At 37.9% G+C, this 21,197-nt stretch overlaps 1 protein-coding gene across 2 annotated transcripts in view; it reads left to right on the top strand.

Annotated features, from left to right (window-relative positions):
• The window catches only part of LOC136878853 (DDB1- and CUL4-associated factor 6), a 213,665-nt gene that overhangs the window by 127,499 nt on the left and 64,969 nt on the right, over nt 1-21,197 (top strand). Inside the window, exons 8-9 of one of the 2 annotated variants that reach the window (XM_067152392.2) lie at nt 8,915-9,560; nt 16,335-16,477. In XM_067152392.2, coding sequence (XP_067008493.1) covers nt 8,915-9,560; nt 16,335-16,477 — 789 coding nt within the window. Of the gene's footprint in view, nt 1-8,899; nt 9,561-16,334; nt 16,478-21,197 lie in introns of both variants that reach the window. The other variant, XM_067152391.2, reaches the window with a different exon arrangement.

The following is a 21,197-nucleotide window of genomic DNA, read 5'->3' as shown; positions in this document are numbered from 1 at the left end:
CCCCTGAACTACCATTTCACTTAGCGCGAATAAAATGATTCATAACCTAGATTATAGTGGCTCATTCTCCGACTATACATTCCAATTTTAATTGAGGTAGGACCACTCGTAAATATTTAAGTAGTAAAATTTCGGCCTTCCCCTAAACTACCCGTTTCACTAAGCGTGAATAAAATTATTTATAGCCTAGATTGTAGCGACTTATTCCCCAACTTTGCATACTGATTTTCATTAAATTCTCTTTAGCCGTTTTCTAGTGATGCATATACATACATACATACATACATACATACAGACAGACAGACAGACAGACAGACAGAAATTATGGAAAAGTAAAAAGTGCATTTCCTTGTTACTGTGGACATGACCATTCCTTTAAATTCTGAGCAATGTACAGACAAAACTCTTATTTTATATATATAAATAGATAGATGTGTCACTGCAGTTGTTTATTTGCAACTCTTTCTGTGGCTTCATTTAATTCTAAACTTCTTGTTCTGAATCTAACTATAGTATCCTTGGTCTCTCTCTACTTCTCTTTCCCTCCCTAGCCAAGTCTCTTATTTACCTTGGTAACGTATCCCCCTCCATTTGCCCCACACGACCCTCCAGCGAAGCTGGTTCATATGCTAGCATCATCCATAGAGTTCATTCCTAATCTTGTCTTTATCTTCTCATTCCAAGTATCCTTCTGCCATTGTTCCTACCAGTTTGTATCAGCAGTCATTCTCACTATGTGCATGCATGTTTATTACCTCCAAATTATGAATAAAATATTGTGAGCGTCTCTCTTGTGGAGCAACGTTTGTGTGTTTGTGTAAAGATAATAAGGAACATACTACAACGTGCCAGTCCTAGCAGGTATAATGAGATCTTCCAAGTGCATCAAGGTCGCCAATTATGAGGGCTTAGATGGCTGAAGAGACCAGTTCTAGCTTTGCTGCAATGCTAGCACATTAAAACTATCATAGCTCCTTGTTGTTGTAGTGGTCATTTCTTCTCTGATTTTCTCATTCTTTTCTGCAATCATGCCAGTTTTAAAATCATCATTGACTTTGGATTCATAAAAATAGTAATGATTGAATGAATCTGTAAATGAATTAAATAACTATTCACAGGATTTTCTGGATAATACAGACCTCATCCTCATCAGATCTGATCTATAGCAAATTGAGCATTGCTAGATTTACAGCAAATGAAGCCTTTCTGCAGTTAGATAATTGTGTCAAAATAATTAAAGATAATTACTGAAATAGCTTGGTGGACACATCTGATTTTCTATTCAAAGTGGTTCATTTTGTTGTGCCTTGTATTAATTCCCATCAACACCCAACTTTCAAGAATAATTTCATAAAAACATCAGCAAAAAGTAATTCACCACTCATCAGAGTGCATAAAAGGCGGGGGGACAGTGACCACTGGGACAGCCGGAGCGGCTACGTGTGTAACAGGGGTAAGCACTGGGCGCAGCCCGTGAGCCAGCGAAGGTAAAAAAAAGGCGACAGGGCTCGAGAAGTGAACCCTGCCCGTGCTACTTTATTTAAAATTAATACAAGATTTACATAGAACGTGGCCGAAAGGCATATAGTAACATAACAAAAGATATTACAATGGTACATAAAAAGAAAATAAGGAAACAAGCTAAATTCATCTAAGGTGTGGATACCCTGTTCTTGCGCGCTCCTCTGCATCGCTGGAGATTGCGTGGCCAGTTCTGTGCGTCTGTCAGGTCGCCCTCTGGAGCTGGTAGACCCGTCAGAGAGCGTTGGAGAGTACCTGCCGGGGACGGGGACGGGTTCCTGTTGTCCCGGTAGGTGGCTCTCCCCTGCGTCCGGATTGAGCAGTTTTTCGAATTGATTCCGCATTTAAAGTTTAAAATTTCATTGTTCCGTATTGAAGAATATCACAATTAAAATTGAAATAATTGATAAGGAGATTCCACCTATTCAATACCAAAGAATAATAATAATAATTAGAAATGGTACTGGTTTCGACCCTAGTCCAGGTCATCATCAGCCTATTAAGAAATGGAAAACAATGCATAGGATCAGTAGAAGAGGCAATATGAAAAGGAAATGAACGGGGGTAGACACGTTCACCTCCAGTCAGCTATAAACATCAATACACGCTTGAGCTAGCCATTCTTGGGTAGGTGGGAACGGCAGTCTACTGCACATTTCCACCTATGAAATCGTGATCAGATATTCTGCCTACCTTTTTATCAAGAATTGTTAACATCTTCACGCCAACAAGTTGAACTCACTTTTGTTTTATTGGAACCATCACTTATGTTTAACATACATTTAATAATTTTTATCTTCATTTTACTAGAACTAAACATTGTACTCCATATTACCAAGTTTCTATCGACGCGTTCGGCAAATGGTATGTCAACAAAACATCGTCACGTCAATAAGGACTCTATCACCAATTTTATTGAACTATCTCACGTGTTCAATATCTTGAACTTTTAACAGTATTCAAGTGTTTTGCTCGGAACATTCCAACATAATCTTCATCATTTTAACTGACACATTCGATGTTCCAAATTATTTTAATGTCTTTTTGTCCTTGTCCTTTGTTCTTAATTTAAAACTTTTCGGCTGATGATGCCTACAAGATAGATGAAACATGTTCCGTTATTTTTAAATGTTATTTAAATAAATAAATAAATTGTTGGCGTAGGGTTGTGGCGACTCCATCGCCCAGTGGGAAACCACTGCAATCAGCTACCAGAGTATTGGCGGGAAAACCATAACGTTTGTGGGGTATGGAGGAAATGCCTACTCCCAGTCCTGAACAACTAGGATGAACTTGTAGCGTTTCATTTATCACCAATTCATACTTCATTAATCACCTTTTCAGATCACATCTGGAATTGTAAAGCCTGACCTCGGTCAGAAATGTTTCGATCGAAAGATCGGACAATCAATGATGATGAGTCTTCTAATGAATAAATCCACCGGTGTGGACAAACAACAACAAGGATCTGCACAAAGACGCCACTCGGAATCGGTGGGGTGTCAAGTAGAAGACCTAGGCAAGTCGGAGCGCCTGGAAGCCCAAAAGACAATTGACAGACAGCTGACAGACAGTGGACAAACCCAACAATGTAAGAGGAGACTTAAGTTCAACAAATCAGGAAAATTTTCATATTTTGCAACATTAAACATTAATTCACTAAGTAAGGTGGGCAAGTTGAAACATTTAACTAATGTGATGGACCAACATAGGATTTTAATAATGGCTTTACAAGAACTTAGGAACACAGACCAGGACCCAATTGAATCAGGAGGTTATCGTCTTAACAAAGGACCTCCAGGACAAAGAGTAATGAAGAATGTCCCCCAATTTGGTGTAGGTTTTCTTGTTCATAGTAGCATAATAGACGCAGTTGAAGATTTTTCTTCTAACTCTTTGAGGATGGCAATTCTAACAGTTAAAGTAGGGAATAAATGTCCATGCACCAACAAATGACAAAAACAATAAAGATAGAGAAGGAGTTGAAAACTTTTGGGAAGAACTTGATTACATATTATTGAAGATCCCTGATGAGCATATAAAAATCTTACTTGGAGATTTCAATGCTAAAATAGGAAGAGAAAAGAAGTATTGCACAGTTGTAGGAAAATGGCCAGCTCATAAATTAATAAACAAAAATGGCCAAAGATTAATTGAACTTTGTGCAGATCATGGACTCGTTTTGGAAACCACCATATTCATGAGGCGACCACATAAACTTATGACGTGGAAATGCCCTAACATAAAATTGGGAGAGTTTCAGATTGATCATATTGCTATGGATAAAATTATCATAAAGAAATTTACAATGTCAGAATCCTCCGTGGGGTAGACATTGACTCGGATCATTATATCTCAAAAATCAAAATCAAGTTAACACAAAAAAGGAAACACAAACGTAACCATCTCAAAGCAAGGAGAAATTATGATCCCAGTTACTTAATAAATAATAAAATATATTTAGAGAGATCCAAAACACCTTTAAATGACAAATTAGAGACGATGATCAACAAACTTAAAAAACCATAACTGAAGAAATTGCTCCAATTAAAAGGAGAAAGAAACATGTGTGGTGGAACGGGGAATGTGACAAAGCAATTCAAGCAAGGCACAAGGCATGGTTAAATGATCAACATAGGAAAACAGAAAAATCTCGAGAAGAACTAATTAATGCCAGAAGACAAACAACTAAGGAAATTAGGACAATTAAAAGAAATTATCAAAAGGAAATGCTTAGCACAATAGCAGAAACATTCAGTCAGCATAAAACAAGAGAGACTTACAAAACATTCAAGCAATATCAATCTAAGTTTACCCCTCCCACACTTATGTTAAGGAATAAAAATGAAAAAATGGCACACGATAATCAAGACAATGCTAATATCCTTGCAGAATACTTTAAAGAGTTACTTAATTGTGAGGATCCTGTAGAACATTTAGAATTTTGACCCTAACCCAAAAAATAAAACTCCATTACAAAAGATTATACCACCAGTTTACAATGAAGTGAAAACAGCAATTAATGCACTTAAAAACTACAAAGCAGCAGGAGAGAATCAAATAGTAGCCGAAATATGGAAGAATGGTAATGATCAGACTATTCAAAACCTACATAAATACATCATTGTTATTTGAAACACGGATAAGCTTCCCGGGGAATGGAATACAGTGATAATCCACCGGCTGCATAAGAAAGGCGATTGCTTCAATCCAAATAATTATCGGGGGATATCCTTGCTTGATATTACATACAAGATTTTATCCAAGATTATATACACAAGAATCCAAGAACAACTCAACCAAGAACTTGGAGAATATCAGGGAGGATTTCGACCAGGTAGAAGCTGTCCAGATCAAATCATTAGTTTAAAATGGATAATGAAGCACCAAACAGTTCGAAGTAAGGGTCTAGTCATCATGTTTGTAGATTTAAAAAAAGCATATGACAGTATTCATCGTGAATCATTATTTAAAAGCCTTAAAGAATTTGGATTACACCAAAAACTTGTTAACCTCATTAGTATGACTTAAAAATACGAAGGCAAAAGTTAAATTTAGGGGTGAATTATCAGAATCATTCACTATAAGAACTGGACTTCAACAAGAAAACGGACTCTCACCATTGTTATTTAATTGTGCATTGGAGAAGGTTATGCATGAATGGAACAAGAAATGCCAACCAACTATCAAGATCGGTAGAAGTATTAAACTCAACTGCCTTCCTTTTGCGGACGATTTAGCATTACTTGCAAACACAATAGAAGAGGCTAAATTTCAAATTGAACAACTAGAAATTATAGCCAAAAAAATGGGATTACAAATTTCATTTGAAAAACAGAAATGATGCCAACTTGTAAAGTTGATTTACCAGTTATTCAACTGAACAGTAATAAAGAGATTAAAATTGTTCAGAAATTCAAATATCTTGGGGAAATAATAACATGGAACACAAATGAAAAAGAAGCAATAGAACACAGAACAACTAAACTTAAACAAGCACAAAGACTTACCTGGCCAACATATATTTTAAAAAAAAATTTTTTTTAAATCTGTTTCAATAAACGCTAAGCTGAAACACTATAATTCCATAGTTGAACCAGAGGCAACGTATGCTAGTGAAACTTTATTCAAAATAAATGTAAAATCTACAACAGACAAATTACAGAAAACTGACAGAAGAATTCTTAGAACAATTATTAATAAAAAACACTAAGTTGATGGACAGTGGAGATTGTTGCTTAACAACATTGTCTATCGTGAATGTGAATCAATAATATCTGCAATGTGTAAAAGAAGAATTTCCTTTATCTGTCACATATCAAGATTACCAGACACCAGGATATTGAAACAACTATTTGATTACTTTTTGAAAAATAAAATCAATAATAATTGGTTCAAAGAAGTGCAGGATGATTTGGAAGAATTGGATATAACTCGGCAACAAATCAAAGACAGAAAAGAGAAGAGGATTTTGAAGAACAAAAGCATAAGTCTCAAACTAAAACAGTTGAATGGAAACAATATACTATATCGGACACACAAAGGGCTTCCAGGTCGGAGAGGATGAGAAAGTTCTGGGAGAAGAAAAGAAGAAATTAACTCAAATGTGATTTAAGTGCTCCAATGTGGGTGTAAAATATGTAAATAATAAATAAATAAGTAAGGTAAAGGTGGAACATTTGACCATACCTTTTGATTAAATCTTTCTTGTCCCATTCTTTTGACGTGGCCAAACCATTTCAGCCTATTTCTCTCCATAGTTTCTTTTAGGGGGTTAATCTGTAGCATGTTTCATATTGTTTCATTTCTTATCTTGTCCCTCCTCATTTTACCTAAGACCCCACGCAGAAAGTACATCTCTGTCTATAGGAATATGGCGACCCCATCACCCAGTGGGTAACCGCTGCAATTAGTCCCCCGAGTATGGTGGGTAAACCATAAAACTTACTGACATGAAGTAATGCATGTCAGGCACCAACCAGCTAGTGCATAACAAAATATTAACACAAAGATCCATGATAGGCCTAGCAAGCCTGTGGTAACATATTAACATAACTTCCAACAATCAAACGAGCCTCAGATCGAATATGGGCAAGGAATGGTACAATTTCCCCGGTATATTTTTTCCAAAACTGTTCTCAGCATTTGGTTTTTCGATGCTTTGTAAAGGAATTTTGTAATCATAAAAAATAAAAAATAAAACTTATAAGAACTGAGACTGTGTGCTAGAGATTGTAACAGCTGTTGATAGTAGCAATATCATCTTTTAACAGCTCCTGGTTGCAAGTGCCAATTTATGCTTACCAGTGGAAATGTGTTTGGTTAAAAAATACCTTTTTTAATGATTAACTATTTTTTCACAGACTGTAAACAAGTTGAAAATATGTTAGCACCAAACTCACTAACATACAATGGAATTGACTGGTCTCTATTGGTCACCAGCCAACTTATCACAATTCCCCCAGCATAAGAACTGTGTGTCACTTCCAGGGAATGCCCTACCCTATTCTGAGGCTGATTTAAAAGTGCCATTTTTATTTTAGGCTGTTATTACAATGGGGTCGCCACTCCCAAAGGCATGTTAGATGAAGCTGTGTTAAGGAGCTGGTTCACTGCTGTCGTGCAAAGAATACTTACTAAGGAGTAGTATTGGAATTTCATAAATGTTTGATCTAAATTGTAAGTTAAACCATTTTGAAACTATATAAGTGGAAAAAGAGGGGGAAATTGTTTTTCTTAATTTTCTTAAACACCCCCCACAATGTATAGATTGAGTGTTACTAGCTGTTGTGCATGATGTCTTAGGTTTCATATTTAGCTTTGATTACTGTAGGTTTCAAGTCTGGAATAAGTTCATGGCCTTGTGAAGACAGTTCTGGCAGAGTAAACATTAACAGTGGTAATATCTGTAGTAGACCACATGACACCCACTCTTATTTCAAAAATGGCACCTGATGGTCAAATGGTCTTTAACGTACAAGACTTGTACAGCACGGTAATTGAATTTCGATTCAGCCTTATTTTCCCTGAAGAGTTTCTGTAGCCCACTAATCAATCACCAAGCTTGATAGCTGCAGTCGCTTAAGTGCAGACAGTATCCAGTATTCGGGAGATAGTAGATTCGAACCCCGCTGTTGGCAGCCCTGAAGATGGTTCTCCATGGTTTCCCATTTTCACACCAGAGAAATGCTGGGGCTGTACCTTAATTAACGGCACAGCCACTTCCTTCCCACTCCTAACCCCTTCCTGTCCTCATCGTCGCCATAAGACCCGTATGTGTCGGTGCGACATAAAGCAGCTTGTAAAAAAAAGGAAAAAAACCTAATCAATCAGTTCTGCCTTGAGGAGAAAGACTATACATAATTATTTATTACACAAACTGACCATCAGCAGGCTTGCCATAAGACAGAGTATAATTAAACAAATGTGTTGCTCACTAAGAAATCATAAAGAGTGACAGATTTCACCTGATATTTTTTCTTGATGTATGAGGACCCTGGTGAGTTTCTTGAGTTTTAAGTCTTTAGTTCTCTTAATTCTAACAGTATTGTTAGGCCGAAAATGAATGTTTGGTATATATGTTTATCAGTAGCTAGAATATTGGTTCTTTTTGTACTTCCTCCTGAAGCTAGGCAGTGAACTTAATCATAAACCTCCCAGCCTTCATAATGAAAAACCGGGCGAGTTGGCCATGCAGTTAGGGGCCTGCAGCTGTGAGCTTGCATCCGGGAGATAGTGGGTTCGAATCCCACTGTTGGAGCCCTGAAGATGGTTTTCCGAGGTTTCCCATTTGCACACCAGGCAAATGCTGGGGTTGTACCTTAATTAAGGCCACGGCCACTTCCTTCCTACTCCTAACCCTTTCCTATCCCATCATCACCATAAGACCTACCTGTGTTGGTGCGACGTAAAGCTACTAGCATAATGGAAAATGTTGCCAGTATGGCCTCGTAATGTATGATGGTGCTTATTTGTAAGTAATGAACCAAACGGGTAGTGGCTGACGATCTGTGTTTCAGTCTCACCACAGTCATGTCTCTTGCGATTGTCCCCTTGACTCCCACTGAACAAGCTTCATACCAGAGCTGTTCGATGTATATGAAACTCTTGAAAACATTTCCAAAAACTAAAACAAAATTAGTTGACATTAAAAATATCTAACAGTAGCCCAACATAAAATTATACGAGGTGATTACATTCTGAATTAAATTCAAAGTACAAAAATGAGAGGTATATGAAAGGAAGTCAGGAAGGAGGAGATTATAGAAATATATCTCAATATAAACCAGTCTTTCATTCTGTTCCCCTTCTAAAGATTATTTATTCTTGGTCCATGAACAGTATTGGAATTGTCATTGCTATGTTCTATTATTGGCAGCTGTCTGTATTGCAGAGGTTGCTCAAGCACGCCCCACACTCCATGCAACACTTATGCAGCGTATGACGGATGTGCTGTCCCGTATGCTCAACGACCCTGCTACTAGAGCAGCTCTCAGTGGTGGTGGTGAAGACTCCCTTGAAGGAGAAGAAGCTCCTCCACCAACTTCAACTGAGAACAGTGTTCCTACTGTTAATCAAGATGCTGCTACCTCTAGAACGGACAATGACTCTACCGCCGAAAATGCTGTAGCTTCAGAAGTGACTTCAAATAACTCTCCTGCTTCCATTTCAGTGCCTCAGTTCTCATCTCTATCAATCCACTCCTCTGTGGAAAATGACATTTCAGGTGCATCTTCATCTTCAACACAACGAATCAGTGAAGTGTCTTTACCATCTGGTGTTTCTAGTGTTGATAATGCCTTAGATCTTACTCATGTTCCTCCTATCCCAGATAGTTCAAATAGTGAGTCCAACGAACATGAGAGTACTGTTCCAAGAACTTGTGAACCTTCTTCGTCTTCCAGTGATAGTGCAAGCCATTCTCTTGGAACAGCTATATCATCATCAATTCCATTCCCTCCCAATCTTGAGTCGATAAAAAACAAGATAAGCACTCTTCAAGATAGACTGTCCTCTATGAGGGATGGTTTTATTGAAAGGTAAGTTTGCAAAAAATATATTTTAAATACAATCTGAGGAGAATTGCTGAAAATATTTGCTGTATTTAATTAGTATCCAAACACATAATAATACATTTCTTTTCTTTCCTTATTCATGATTTCAGAAATTCATATATCACTTCCCTGCTTTTCCCTTCGCATACTGTGTTTTTTACTTTAAATATTATATAAAAGTTCTGCATCAAATATATATATATATATATATATATATATATATTGAAGCACTTTAGATATACACTTTCCCTTTCCAGGCTGTCTGTACATTTGGCCTTTAATATCACAAAATATCACAAGATCTTCAATCTTCTTGAGTATTATTTCTCCTGCTAATAGCAGCTGACATCAGCTGAAATTAATAAATATTAAGGATTGTGTGGAAAATTGGTTAGAACACAAACATGAGGTGAAATTGAAACAACATCGAGAAAATACCAGGAATGTGGTGGTGACATGCTGCAACTGCAGAATTTTTGTATTGGGTGACATTTCATTAGTGTCGGTTTTCTGATAACTACCACAGGAAAAAATTGTTCACATTGAGATATTGTCTTTTGACCTATAACTAATGTGGTGACATATGTAAGACAAAAACACTGTGGTGGTGCGGTGCTAGAGACCATTCACAATTTGATGGTTATAATGTTAATAATTTCAATATACTTGTCATCATATAGGCTTCCATTACTGTGGGGTTCACCATTCCCAAAGGAATTTAGAGCTACTGCCAGCCAAAACTTGTAGGCCACTCTTAACATGGAGAACAGTCATCTTTTGTAGCCGCTCTTCTGGAATACAGAGGCAACTGTTGATATGGGGTTTCAGTGGCATTTTCTTCACTGAGGGCCTATTTCCCTTCTGTATAGAATCCTCCACCCCATATACTTACCACACCCAACACATTGCTTTACACCATACAAATTATCCTGGTACAAGAGGGAGAAATCAAAGTATCAGATTCATTGCAAATGGAAGATAAGGTAAATGAAGTGTCCATGGCAGAGATTGAGGGGGGGGCACTGAAAGGATGAGACTAGGCACAGCAACTGGAATTGATGAGGTCACTATAGAAATGTTTATAGCAGCAGGAGCAGTTGGTTTACAGTGGTTGTACCGACTCGTTAGAGTGATATGGAGTGAAAAGACTTTACCAAAGAAACCTACAAAAGGGGTCCTTATACCAATCATTAAGAAATGAGACAGGGAGTGGTATAAAAACTACAGAGGAGTGACACTGATCCCTCATACGCTAAGATCCTCAAAAAAGATCTTGACAGAGTAGATGGAAAACTTGTAGAACACCATTGTGGATTCAGAAAAAGTAGGTCGACATTTGATCCAATATTTACATTATGTCAAATGATGGAAATACTGGGAATGTAGAAAGGATATGGTAATGACTATTCTAGATTTTAAAAAAGGCATATGACATTGTCCCAAGGCATTTGGTATAGAAAACATTGACCGAGGCAACAGATTGGGAATGAAATAATGTAGATGATGGGTAACAGCATTATGTCTAAACTGTGAAAGCTGTGTTAGAATTAAACTAACTTATGTCAATCTGTATGGTTCAGAATTAAGACAGGGAAGTGTACTGTCCCCTTTACTCTTGGATAGAATTCTACATACAGTAATTTCAAAGACAAGATGATGGGAGAGCAAGTAAAATCTTTGCTATTTGCTGATGGCATTGTAATTTGGGGAGATAATGAAGAGGAAGTACACACACAAGTTGATTTATGGAATGAGGAGATAAGAAATTTTGGAATGAAGGTTAGTGCTGTGAAAAGCAACTTTGATCATGACGAGAGGTAACAGAACAGCCAGGGGAGTGATAAGAATAGGAAACAAACCTTTTGTATTGAAAGATTTTAAATATTTGTGCAGCATGATGGTACAGGATAGATATTTAGATGGAGAAATTAATTTAAGAATAGACGAATGTGCAAGTTTCTACCAATGTGAGAGAGACATTGTGTGGAACAAGGGTGTGCCAATGAAGTGCAAAAAAGATTTTATACTTATTTTTTATGTACAGTATATTGACCTATTCCTCAGCAGCCTGGACCCTGACTAAGCAAAACCAAATTAAGATCCAAGCAGCTGAAATGAGGTTTTTGAGGAGTATACAGGAAAACACAAGACAAAAAATGAAATGACAATGGTAGTTTATAAATTTGAAGAAGAGATTGAATTAGCAAAGCTGAAATGGTTTGGACATATGATGAAAATGCCAGGCAAAACAATTCCAAAGAGAACATTCATAGATACCATGACTGCGAAGAGGCCTAGGGGATAGCCTAGAATGAGATGGAGAAGCTATTTAATGGACTGTTTTAAAACTAGAATAGTCAATAACAATATACTGCAGTGCTAGAAGAGGAGTGGTGGAAGAATGAGCTTTGATACATTAGCCTGCCCAGAGAGAATCTGGAAAAGGGAATGGATGATGATGATGATGGTGATGATGATGATGATGATGATGAAGATTAATAATTTCAATCCTTTTTAAAAAAGTTTTGAATATAAATATATACACAGTTGAAAAAAATTAGAGGAACATTTTTTGAATGTATGCCATGCTCCACTCAACAATACCTCACACACTCCTCCACTCAAAAATACCTCACACGCAGATATATTACCAACTAAACCTTTATTCTTTATCGTTGAAGTATACAAAAGAACATTGATGGATTCGCGTTCATTTCCAGAACACAAACTGAAATATCCAAATAGGAGCAAAAACAAAGCGATAACTGTCCTCCAGAGTGGATTTTTATCACATTTGGAGAGCTTCAGTATGGTGTATGTCCTCCACGAGCATTTATCACAGCTTGGTACGTACGTGGCATGCACTGTATAAGTCAACGGAGGTCACGTTACAGTATCAGGTCCCATTCTTCAATGAGAGCCTGTTCGAGATCTTGAAGAGTCTGTGGTGGAACAGGACGCCCACGAACACTTCTGTCAAGCGTATCCCACACATGCTCAATGGGATTAAGGTCAGGACTCGGTGCTGGCCATTCCATCTCTTGAATGTCCAGTTCTCACAAGACAGCTATGGTGATGCGCGCTACATGAGCTGTGGCATTGTCATACATGAGTACGATTTCAGGGCCAACACCGTATGCAGCAACCAACACATGCTGTAGCAGTATCTGCTCAAGTACCCCGCAGCGGTAAGATTACCATGGATGAAGACAAGATCTGTACGGTCATCAATACTGATGCCACCCCACACCATCACAGAACCTTGTCCGAATCGGTCGCCTTCCTGGACAACATTTGGCATGTACTGCTCACCACAGCATCTCCATACATGTTGACGTCCATCACGCTGTGTCAGGGGAAATCTGGACTCGTCTGTGAACAACACAGGTCTCCATTGGCGAAGTTGCAAGTTGACGTGGGTATGGGCAAACAGAAAGCAAGTTGCGTGATGTTGCAGCATTAAACAGGGCACTCAAACAGGATGTCTGGGTCGTAAGGACACTTCTCTTAACCTTTTCCTTACTGTTTAGTCAGACACCGTGACTCCAGTGACCCTCCTGAGGTTTTGTTACAGTTCTCTGGCAGTTGCTGAACGACTCCACGACACACAGATGGTCAGATATCGGTCATCCTGTGGGGGTGTCATGCGTCCACGACCTTGTCCAACTCTTCTTGTGAACTGGCTTGTCTCATTGTAGCGCATCCACAAGCAGTGAATAACTGACAGACATTGAGATCCACAGCAACATGGCGAAAAGTCCATCCTTCCTGGATCAAAGTCACTGCCCTTGCGACTTGAACCTCGTTAACATGTCTCATGGGATGTGCTGGTTGACGTACAACATGCTCGCATGACCGCAATAGTCTGTTTACCTCACAACGACGCACAGACGCACCGCTGTTCACTTTGTTTTGGGCGTCACCTAACAGTTTAATGCATGGCTACGCCTACAGATGGAGTTTAACTTTGATTTGACATACCCTGAGTAGCTATGCTGTATGGCCATTGGAACCCATCTACCAAATTAACGTTCACAAACCAGATGTTACAAAACATGTTCCCCTAATTTTTTGAACTGTGTATTTGGAAACTAGTCTACAAAAAATTGCTTGCAATTCCTTAAAAAAAATACCTATACAGCACTGTATGAATAAAACACAAAATTATCACTTCTATGCCTTATCAATAACCTGAGAATTCAGAAAATAACACTTTTTTTTTTTAACTGAAACTCTCCAGAAATCGTAATCTCAAAAAAACTCTCCAGAAATCGTAATCTCAAAATTTTCGTGGAAAAGTATCACAACTTCTCACAGTGTTGTTTGCAGATTTGCCGTCTTTCCAATTAGCTGACTCTTCAGCATCAGTGGGCTTTTCTGAGATCATGGTCACTTAAATTAGGAACAAAGTCTTAAGAGCAGTTGTCACAATAATTTAGAATCATATTCATCTGAGCACAGTTTCTTTAAAATTCTAGTCTTGAACATTCACGTTTTTCCTTTTCCTTGAGATAGAATTATCAGTTTACTGAGAGATCCTTTTACTACAGAAGTACTTTTGCTGTCCATACTGTCGACCTGAAGCCCTAAAAAGGAAGGAAAACTAAAACATAGAAGTGATCAAAAAATAACACAAACAATGTAGTGCAGTCGAACTGACTTCAAAGGATTTTTTTCTACTGAAGCTACTAACATTAACTCTTACATTGTCAGTCACAGCACAACTAATCTGGTACCTAATGAAATGTTGAACCCAAAAATGGGCAGGGAAGTGGGTAAATAGTAAAAATACAAAATACTGTGAAGCCTCAAAGACCACATCACGTTCATTGAAAGTTGAATTCTATATATAAGTTAATGTCGTCCTTTAACATATGCTAGCCTCGTTTCAGTAATTTACCAGATTGAAATTTCTGGCATCTCAGCATCTCCAAGGATCATGACAGAAGTTAATGGGATACAAACCAGTAACATAATTTTATATACGGAGGTCGAGTCATAAGTCATGGCAACTATTTCTTTTTTCTCGCGAACAGGAGACAACACGGAAAATCTAAGATATGCATTTGGAAATGTACGGTATGTACTTGTGTATGATGCCACTAGATGGTGTATGTAAACAACAATGTGGGTCTAAGAATGCCCCCAAGTTCAGTATGTGAGTGAGAGCATCAGGAAATGGAAGTCAACTAGCAGGAGCAACGATTGTATATTAAAATAGCAGTTCTCCGCAGCAGAAATGCACGCCAATGCCATGCAGAGCTGCGGGAAGCATTAGGTGTGCATGCCATGCCCTATAGAACAGTGGCGAGGTGGATGGAGACATTCAAACGGGTTAGACTATCAACTGCCGATTTGCCTCGCCCAGGCCATCCAGTGTCCATGGGGATGGGAGGTTCTTCCACACCCACCTTATTCGCCTGATCTGAGCCCATGTGACTATGATCTAATCCCCAAAGTCAAGAAGCCATTACGTGGATAACAGTTTGCTAACAAAGAGGACATCGTAACAGCATTTCGGAGAGAGGTGTCTCACGTTAGCGATACACATGCAGCGAATGGTATTCACTGCCTGCCCCACCGCTGGCAACACACAGTGGAAACCTTGGATGATTATTTCGAAGGTCGGTAACCAGTGGAGACCTGTCCTTTGTATGTAGTCTTGTGTATTTGCTGTCTATACCATAATAAAACAGTGTTTACCAATGGCCTGTGTTCTGTCACTTTCCTACGAGAATCTCCTGAAGTCAGAATTTGTCTTCAAACACTGTGCATATTTCCAAATGCATGTCTTAGATTTTCTGTGTTGTCTCCTGTTCGTGAGAAAAAAAATAGTTGCCATGACTTATGACTCAACCCTTGTATATTTATTCCAATGTTTTGCAATCCTGGAGAAACACCACATTTCAGTATACAGTGATTGAGAGCAGCTAAATAATTAAAAGTTTAACCCAGCAGAAAATAACAATTCAACAAAAATAACTTAGTTGATGTTTTAATTGTCTTATTCACTGAAGTAAACAAATTAAAAGTGGAAAAGCGTGATTTTACCGAGACTATATTTTGGTGGGGGAATATTATCTTTTAAATGTATAGGTTAATTGTGTATTTTAACGTACTGTATGTGCAGTTTATCAGTTTGAGAGCAAGAAGAGTCTTGTTTGAGGTGATGCTGTAGACTAGCAAGTGTATGATTGGTAGTTTTGTGTCTCTTATCCAGATGTAGTTGGGTTGGGACAAATGCAAATTACCTCTATTTTACTTTTTCATCCACTCCTCGTCTGTCACTGTGTTCTTGTTCAGGTCCCTTTCTTTTCATGGTGCTCTTAACCAAAGCCCATATCTCGGTCATCCTTGCTTTCCTTTCATTTGTCATTCCAGTGCTTATTTTGGCATTCCTTCATTTAAAATGTTCTAACATCCCAATGTAGTTTTCTTCATATTGTCATGCATCTCCATCATAAATTCTTGTTTTGTCTCTCTCTCAGAAATGTCATATTTATGAGTCCAACTAAACATATGGAAAATGACATTCATCATAGGAAGTATGTAACAAGCCTTGAAGTAATTTGTGGAACATAAGTCCAGTAACATTATTATTCCTTTAACTTTCATTGATATTTATTTTTTAGTAATCTTTTTATTCTATGAGAGAAAACATCCCCAAATTGTAACCTCATGCTGATTTTGTAAATAATTGAAAATGGCTACCAAAGGGTTAATATTGAATAAAGTTATTCTCTGATCGCTGTATGATAGGCATGGTAGTGAACCTGCTGTTCGTCTCACATACACTGACCGAGGATCAACAAGTGCCACTATTTCTCTTGGTGTAGGTGATGAAGTGAGTCGTGAGCTACACCCAGAAACTTCGTCTCTTGAAACTAATGCCAGCGTCTCAGGTATAGGAATGTTCCTTTTATATATATGTAAATAGAAAATTATGTAAACACACAGATTGTACAAATAAACTTGCTTTATGTAAATTGATGTTTTCATGGTCCATAATGATGGACATGATAATCTTTTTGGTTTTTTTGCTGAGTCAAGGAAAACCAAGAGAAATTCTTTACGTTTCTCGGAAGCTTTGTTCTGAGTCTTCAGAAAACACGTCTGTCCGCAAAGAAGACTTCTCAAACAGTGACAGGTTGAACTTGAATATACTGGACCATTGGTCTATTGTAAGTATATCTCTTGTTGGTCACCAGATGGCTCTCTGTGCGCTATCTCTCCGACTGGGAAGTCATGATGCCATCAGTGACCTTGTTTATTTCTCAACATACAGATGTATTGGATGTATTGAACAGGAGACATGTTACTTTGAGCTAAAATGACATCATCACTTCCCACTCAGAAGACTAACACACAGTGAGCCATCTGGTGATGAACAAGAGTACCACTTACAATAGATCAGTGGTCCAGTATTTTTTTCAAATTCAAACCTTCATTGTTTGAGAGGTCTTCCTTACGTGGACAGACGTGTTTTCTCATCTGAAGACGTGGAGCAAAGTCTCTGTGAAACGTAAAGAATTTCTCTTTGCTTCTTTTGACACGGCAAAAAGACCAAAAGATTATCATGTCCTTCAAACTTGCTTTGGTATTAAAGAATGAGGTAGTTTATCATTGGTTTAATTGCATCTTTTGTGCCCATGTGAGAACAGTGAACCAGATTTGATGGGAAAAATGGTTTGAAAGAGAGAGTCAGTCCTATTTCTTGATGATAGTATATGTGATTTTACATAATCAAATGGTTTTAGTTTCCACTTAACATATGGTTTCTCATTGCAGTTCACTAAGTGATATATATATACCTGGAATGAGGTATCTATGTTTAACTTTCCTTCCTTTTTCTAGCATGGTCTTGAGTGTTTTAACTGTATTATGTAACATTGTCACTTACTGTTATCAAAGGCCTGCTGGTCGTTAACAAGGTAGTGCGCCTATTATACACATTGTAAGTAAAAGCAGCTCCACTATCGAACAGACAAAACAAGAAAATTTAAATGTTTCAGTGATCAAGAAAAAAGGTAACTATTACAAAGGAAACAATAACAAAAAAGGACTATTCTGAAACTAGTGTCCCAAAGCATATGGAGAATGCATTCTGGCCACTTTCTCTTATATGCTTGTGTGAGCATGTGGTCATTTATCACAAGATAATTGGATTCTTGTTCTTATTTGTCCAAGGCAACATGCTATTTTTTTTTTTTTTCTTTTTCCGTTCATGGAGTTCATCTTATATTTAATAGATAGGAAGACACAAAATATAATTAAACACAGCACTAAAAAGAATGAAATATGAGTACATGTATTACTTCTCTACTCTAGTCTTCATCCAAACGAATTTCCTCTCTTCACTAGCACTGCCGCCTAAATAAATATTGTATTGACAATAAATGAATCTGTCATCGTCAGATTCTTGAACAATGCATTCAAGCTCTATTTCCTTTGTGTGATCAATGCATTTTCTCCATAAATTGGAATCCACAAGCCCAACACATTCTCATATTAATATGCATGTTCTAACACTTTATGAAGTGGTCATATTTCTTTTCCTCATGTCAGGCCAGCTCTATAGGGCTTAGATTACAGTGGTATGGGTGCAGTTGCAAAATCTGGTAGCTGAATTCTTGCAACACTAAGCTAACTGCACTTGGAGTAGACATGAAAGCGTCAGTTTGCTGCTGCATCACTGCTATTGGAGAGTGAGACAAATGAACGTATCTTACTGGTGTAGTGAGAAGAAGCAGGTTCCGCTTCTTTGCTGCCATTGTCATTTGCTGTTATCAGAGACCTGCCAGTCATTAATAAGGAGAGTACACATATATAAAAGGCCCTTAGAAGCTGTTAAAGAGGGTGAAACATGTGAAAACAAAGCTAATAAATATGTGTGAAATGTATTGATTGATAGCCTGCCTGCTGGCCATGATCATTAAACTGTCAAGTCTCTGTAGTCTGATACCATGGTTAGCTGGTTCAAGTTCCGTCAGTGGAAGAAAAATTCACCATTAGGATGTTGGCTAGCAGGATAGGAGAGATAGTGGTATACAATTTCTAATGGTAGATTGGATGCCAAAAGCCTGGGTTTAATTCCAAAACCTTCCCACAATGCTCATGTGGAATGAGACCATATTATGGCACATGGTGCTGTTGTGGTGATTTTTCTGTCGGTGGTGACCTTAGCAGGCCCATAGCAGACCCTAGGAGATATCTGGCAGGAGTAGGCTATGTGCCTACAGCAGGTTTCACCCTCTCCATATCCTCATTATCGTTACCCAGCACATAACATGAAGTCGTCACAGTAGACATACTAACACATACACTTGCATAAGGATCTCAACCGAGCGAGTGGCTGTGTGGTGTGGGTCACGTAGCTCGCAATGTGCTGGGGTTTCAACCCCACTGTCGGCAGCCCTGAGATGATCATTCGTGGTTTCCCATTTTCACGCAAGGGCAAATGCTGGGCCTGTATCTTAAGTAAGACCATGGTCATTTCCTTCTCACTCCTAGCCCTTTCCTGTCCCATTGTCACCTTAAGACCTATCCATATCAGAGAGACATAAAGCAAATTATAAACAAATTAAAAAATAAAATAAAAATATGTATCTTCGCCTTTGAGACGAGGAGTAATCAAATGGTATATCCTCTGTGCAGTCCAGAATTCTAGAGATGATGGTATGCATAAACACCATAAATGAAGATTGCAAACCACCCCTCATCACAGCCAGTGGCCGCATATCCAAATGCCTGGGCATTAGAGCACATTGTATTGACTGGTTCTTATGTTTAGCTTCTTTGAATGTAAATTTGTCAGTACTAATATTGTATGTTGAGTAATCAGCCCTAAGGCTGGTTGGATCCTTAATAGCTCCACCATCAGCTTTCATAGATAGCCTAATGGCCTAAGCATTGCAAAAGAGGCATACAAAGAAGAAGAGGAATGAGGTAGTTTCCTGTTGCTTTCCTCACTAAGCCGGAAGTTGCTATTGCATATCGGTATGTAAAGCCTACCGAAATGTACACACCAGTTTAAAAAATATTACTAAAATTTATTAGGATCAACCTATTTAATATAATTGAGTTCCTAAAGTTAGGATTTACATCTTATTATATTAAAATTTGATGGGACATGTTTTTGCCTGTTATAAGGGCATCATCAGCCTGTTTACACTCATACCTAAAAGATAAAAACCAGGGACCTGATTGTTTTGGTCAAAATATAACATCAAGAATGAGTATTACAAAATGTGAAATTGTTGAAAATGAAAACCTACAACCTGTTTTCCAGTCATTGACCAGGTCAGGGATGTAATGAATGAAACATATATAGGCTGTTATTACAATGGGGTCACCACTCCCAAGGTGATTTTTATTAATGAGTGATAAATACGATGAAATGATAATGGAGAGTGTTGCTGGAATGAAATATGACAGGAAAAACCGGAGTACCCGGAGAAAAACCTGTCCCACCTCTGCTTTGTCCAGCACAAATCTCACATGGTGGCACCGGGATTTGAACCACAGTATCCAGCGGTGAGAGGCCGACGCGCTGCCGTCTGAGCCACGGGGGCTCATGAAATTGTTATGAGTTCTTAATTGATAATTTACAGTTAAAGCTTGTTTAAAATGTTTGCGAAGAAATGGATATTGTTGGTCTGATATTGCACTGGTAATTTAAAATATTTTATAAAATAAGACAACTTAGTCCATATCCACATAGTAATAAGAAGGTCTATGGCTAGATTTGAATCTTCAGTTGCAGTATCAATGTACGAATGAAATTCGATTAAAAGCAGCCAGATTTAAATTTGAAGAAAAGGTTAAAATGGACCTTTAGTAGCATAGTTAAGGTGACATTGAAACTTTCTTAGTGAAAACTTGTGATATTAAACTATAGTATGGCACTGTGTAGGTGATGAAGTTGTTGGATCCATTAACCTAGTTGTTTACAAAGTGGGTCCACGGTCTTCATACTCTTGTTGAAGAAGTAATAAAAAGTTCACAACTGAATGTTGCTGTGTTCGTCTTTACTAGCTGGAGGGGTTATTTTCTCTTATACGGATAATTAAATGAGAACATTCTTGCTGCTTGTTGGCTGTAGTTTTAAATGTAGATTGACTATTGAAGGATATTTAGTGAAGAATCCTCGATTTTTGTGGTGTTAACTGGTTGTCTTTGTGGTGTCAGAACGGATGAAACATGTCATATGAAAAAAAAAAAACCAGTCACTCGTTCTGAAACCACAAGACAACCAGTTCACACCTCAAAAATCCAGAAGAACCTTTGCTAAATATCCTTCAATAGTCAATCTACATTTAAAGCTACAGCCAACAACAAGCAAGAATGTTCCCATTTAACTATCAGTATAAGAGAAAATAACCCCTCCAGTTAGTAAAGACGAACACAGCAACATTCAGTTGTGAACTTTTCATTACTTCTTCAACAAGAGTATGAAGACCGTGGACCCACTTCGTAAACAACGAGATTAATGGATCCAACAACTTCATCACCTACACAGTGCCATACTATAGTTTAATATCACAAGTTTTCAGTAAGAAAGTTTCAATGTCACCTTAACTATGCTACTAAAGGTCCATTTTAACCTTTTCTTCAAATTTAAAT

Source organism: Anabrus simplex, chromosome 8 (assembly GCF_040414725.1).
Source record: "Anabrus simplex isolate iqAnaSimp1 chromosome 8, ASM4041472v1, whole genome shotgun sequence".
Lineage (NCBI taxonomy): Eukaryota > Metazoa > Arthropoda > Insecta > Orthoptera > Tettigoniidae > Anabrus > Anabrus simplex.
This window is presented reverse-complemented; position numbering and strand designations above follow the sequence as displayed.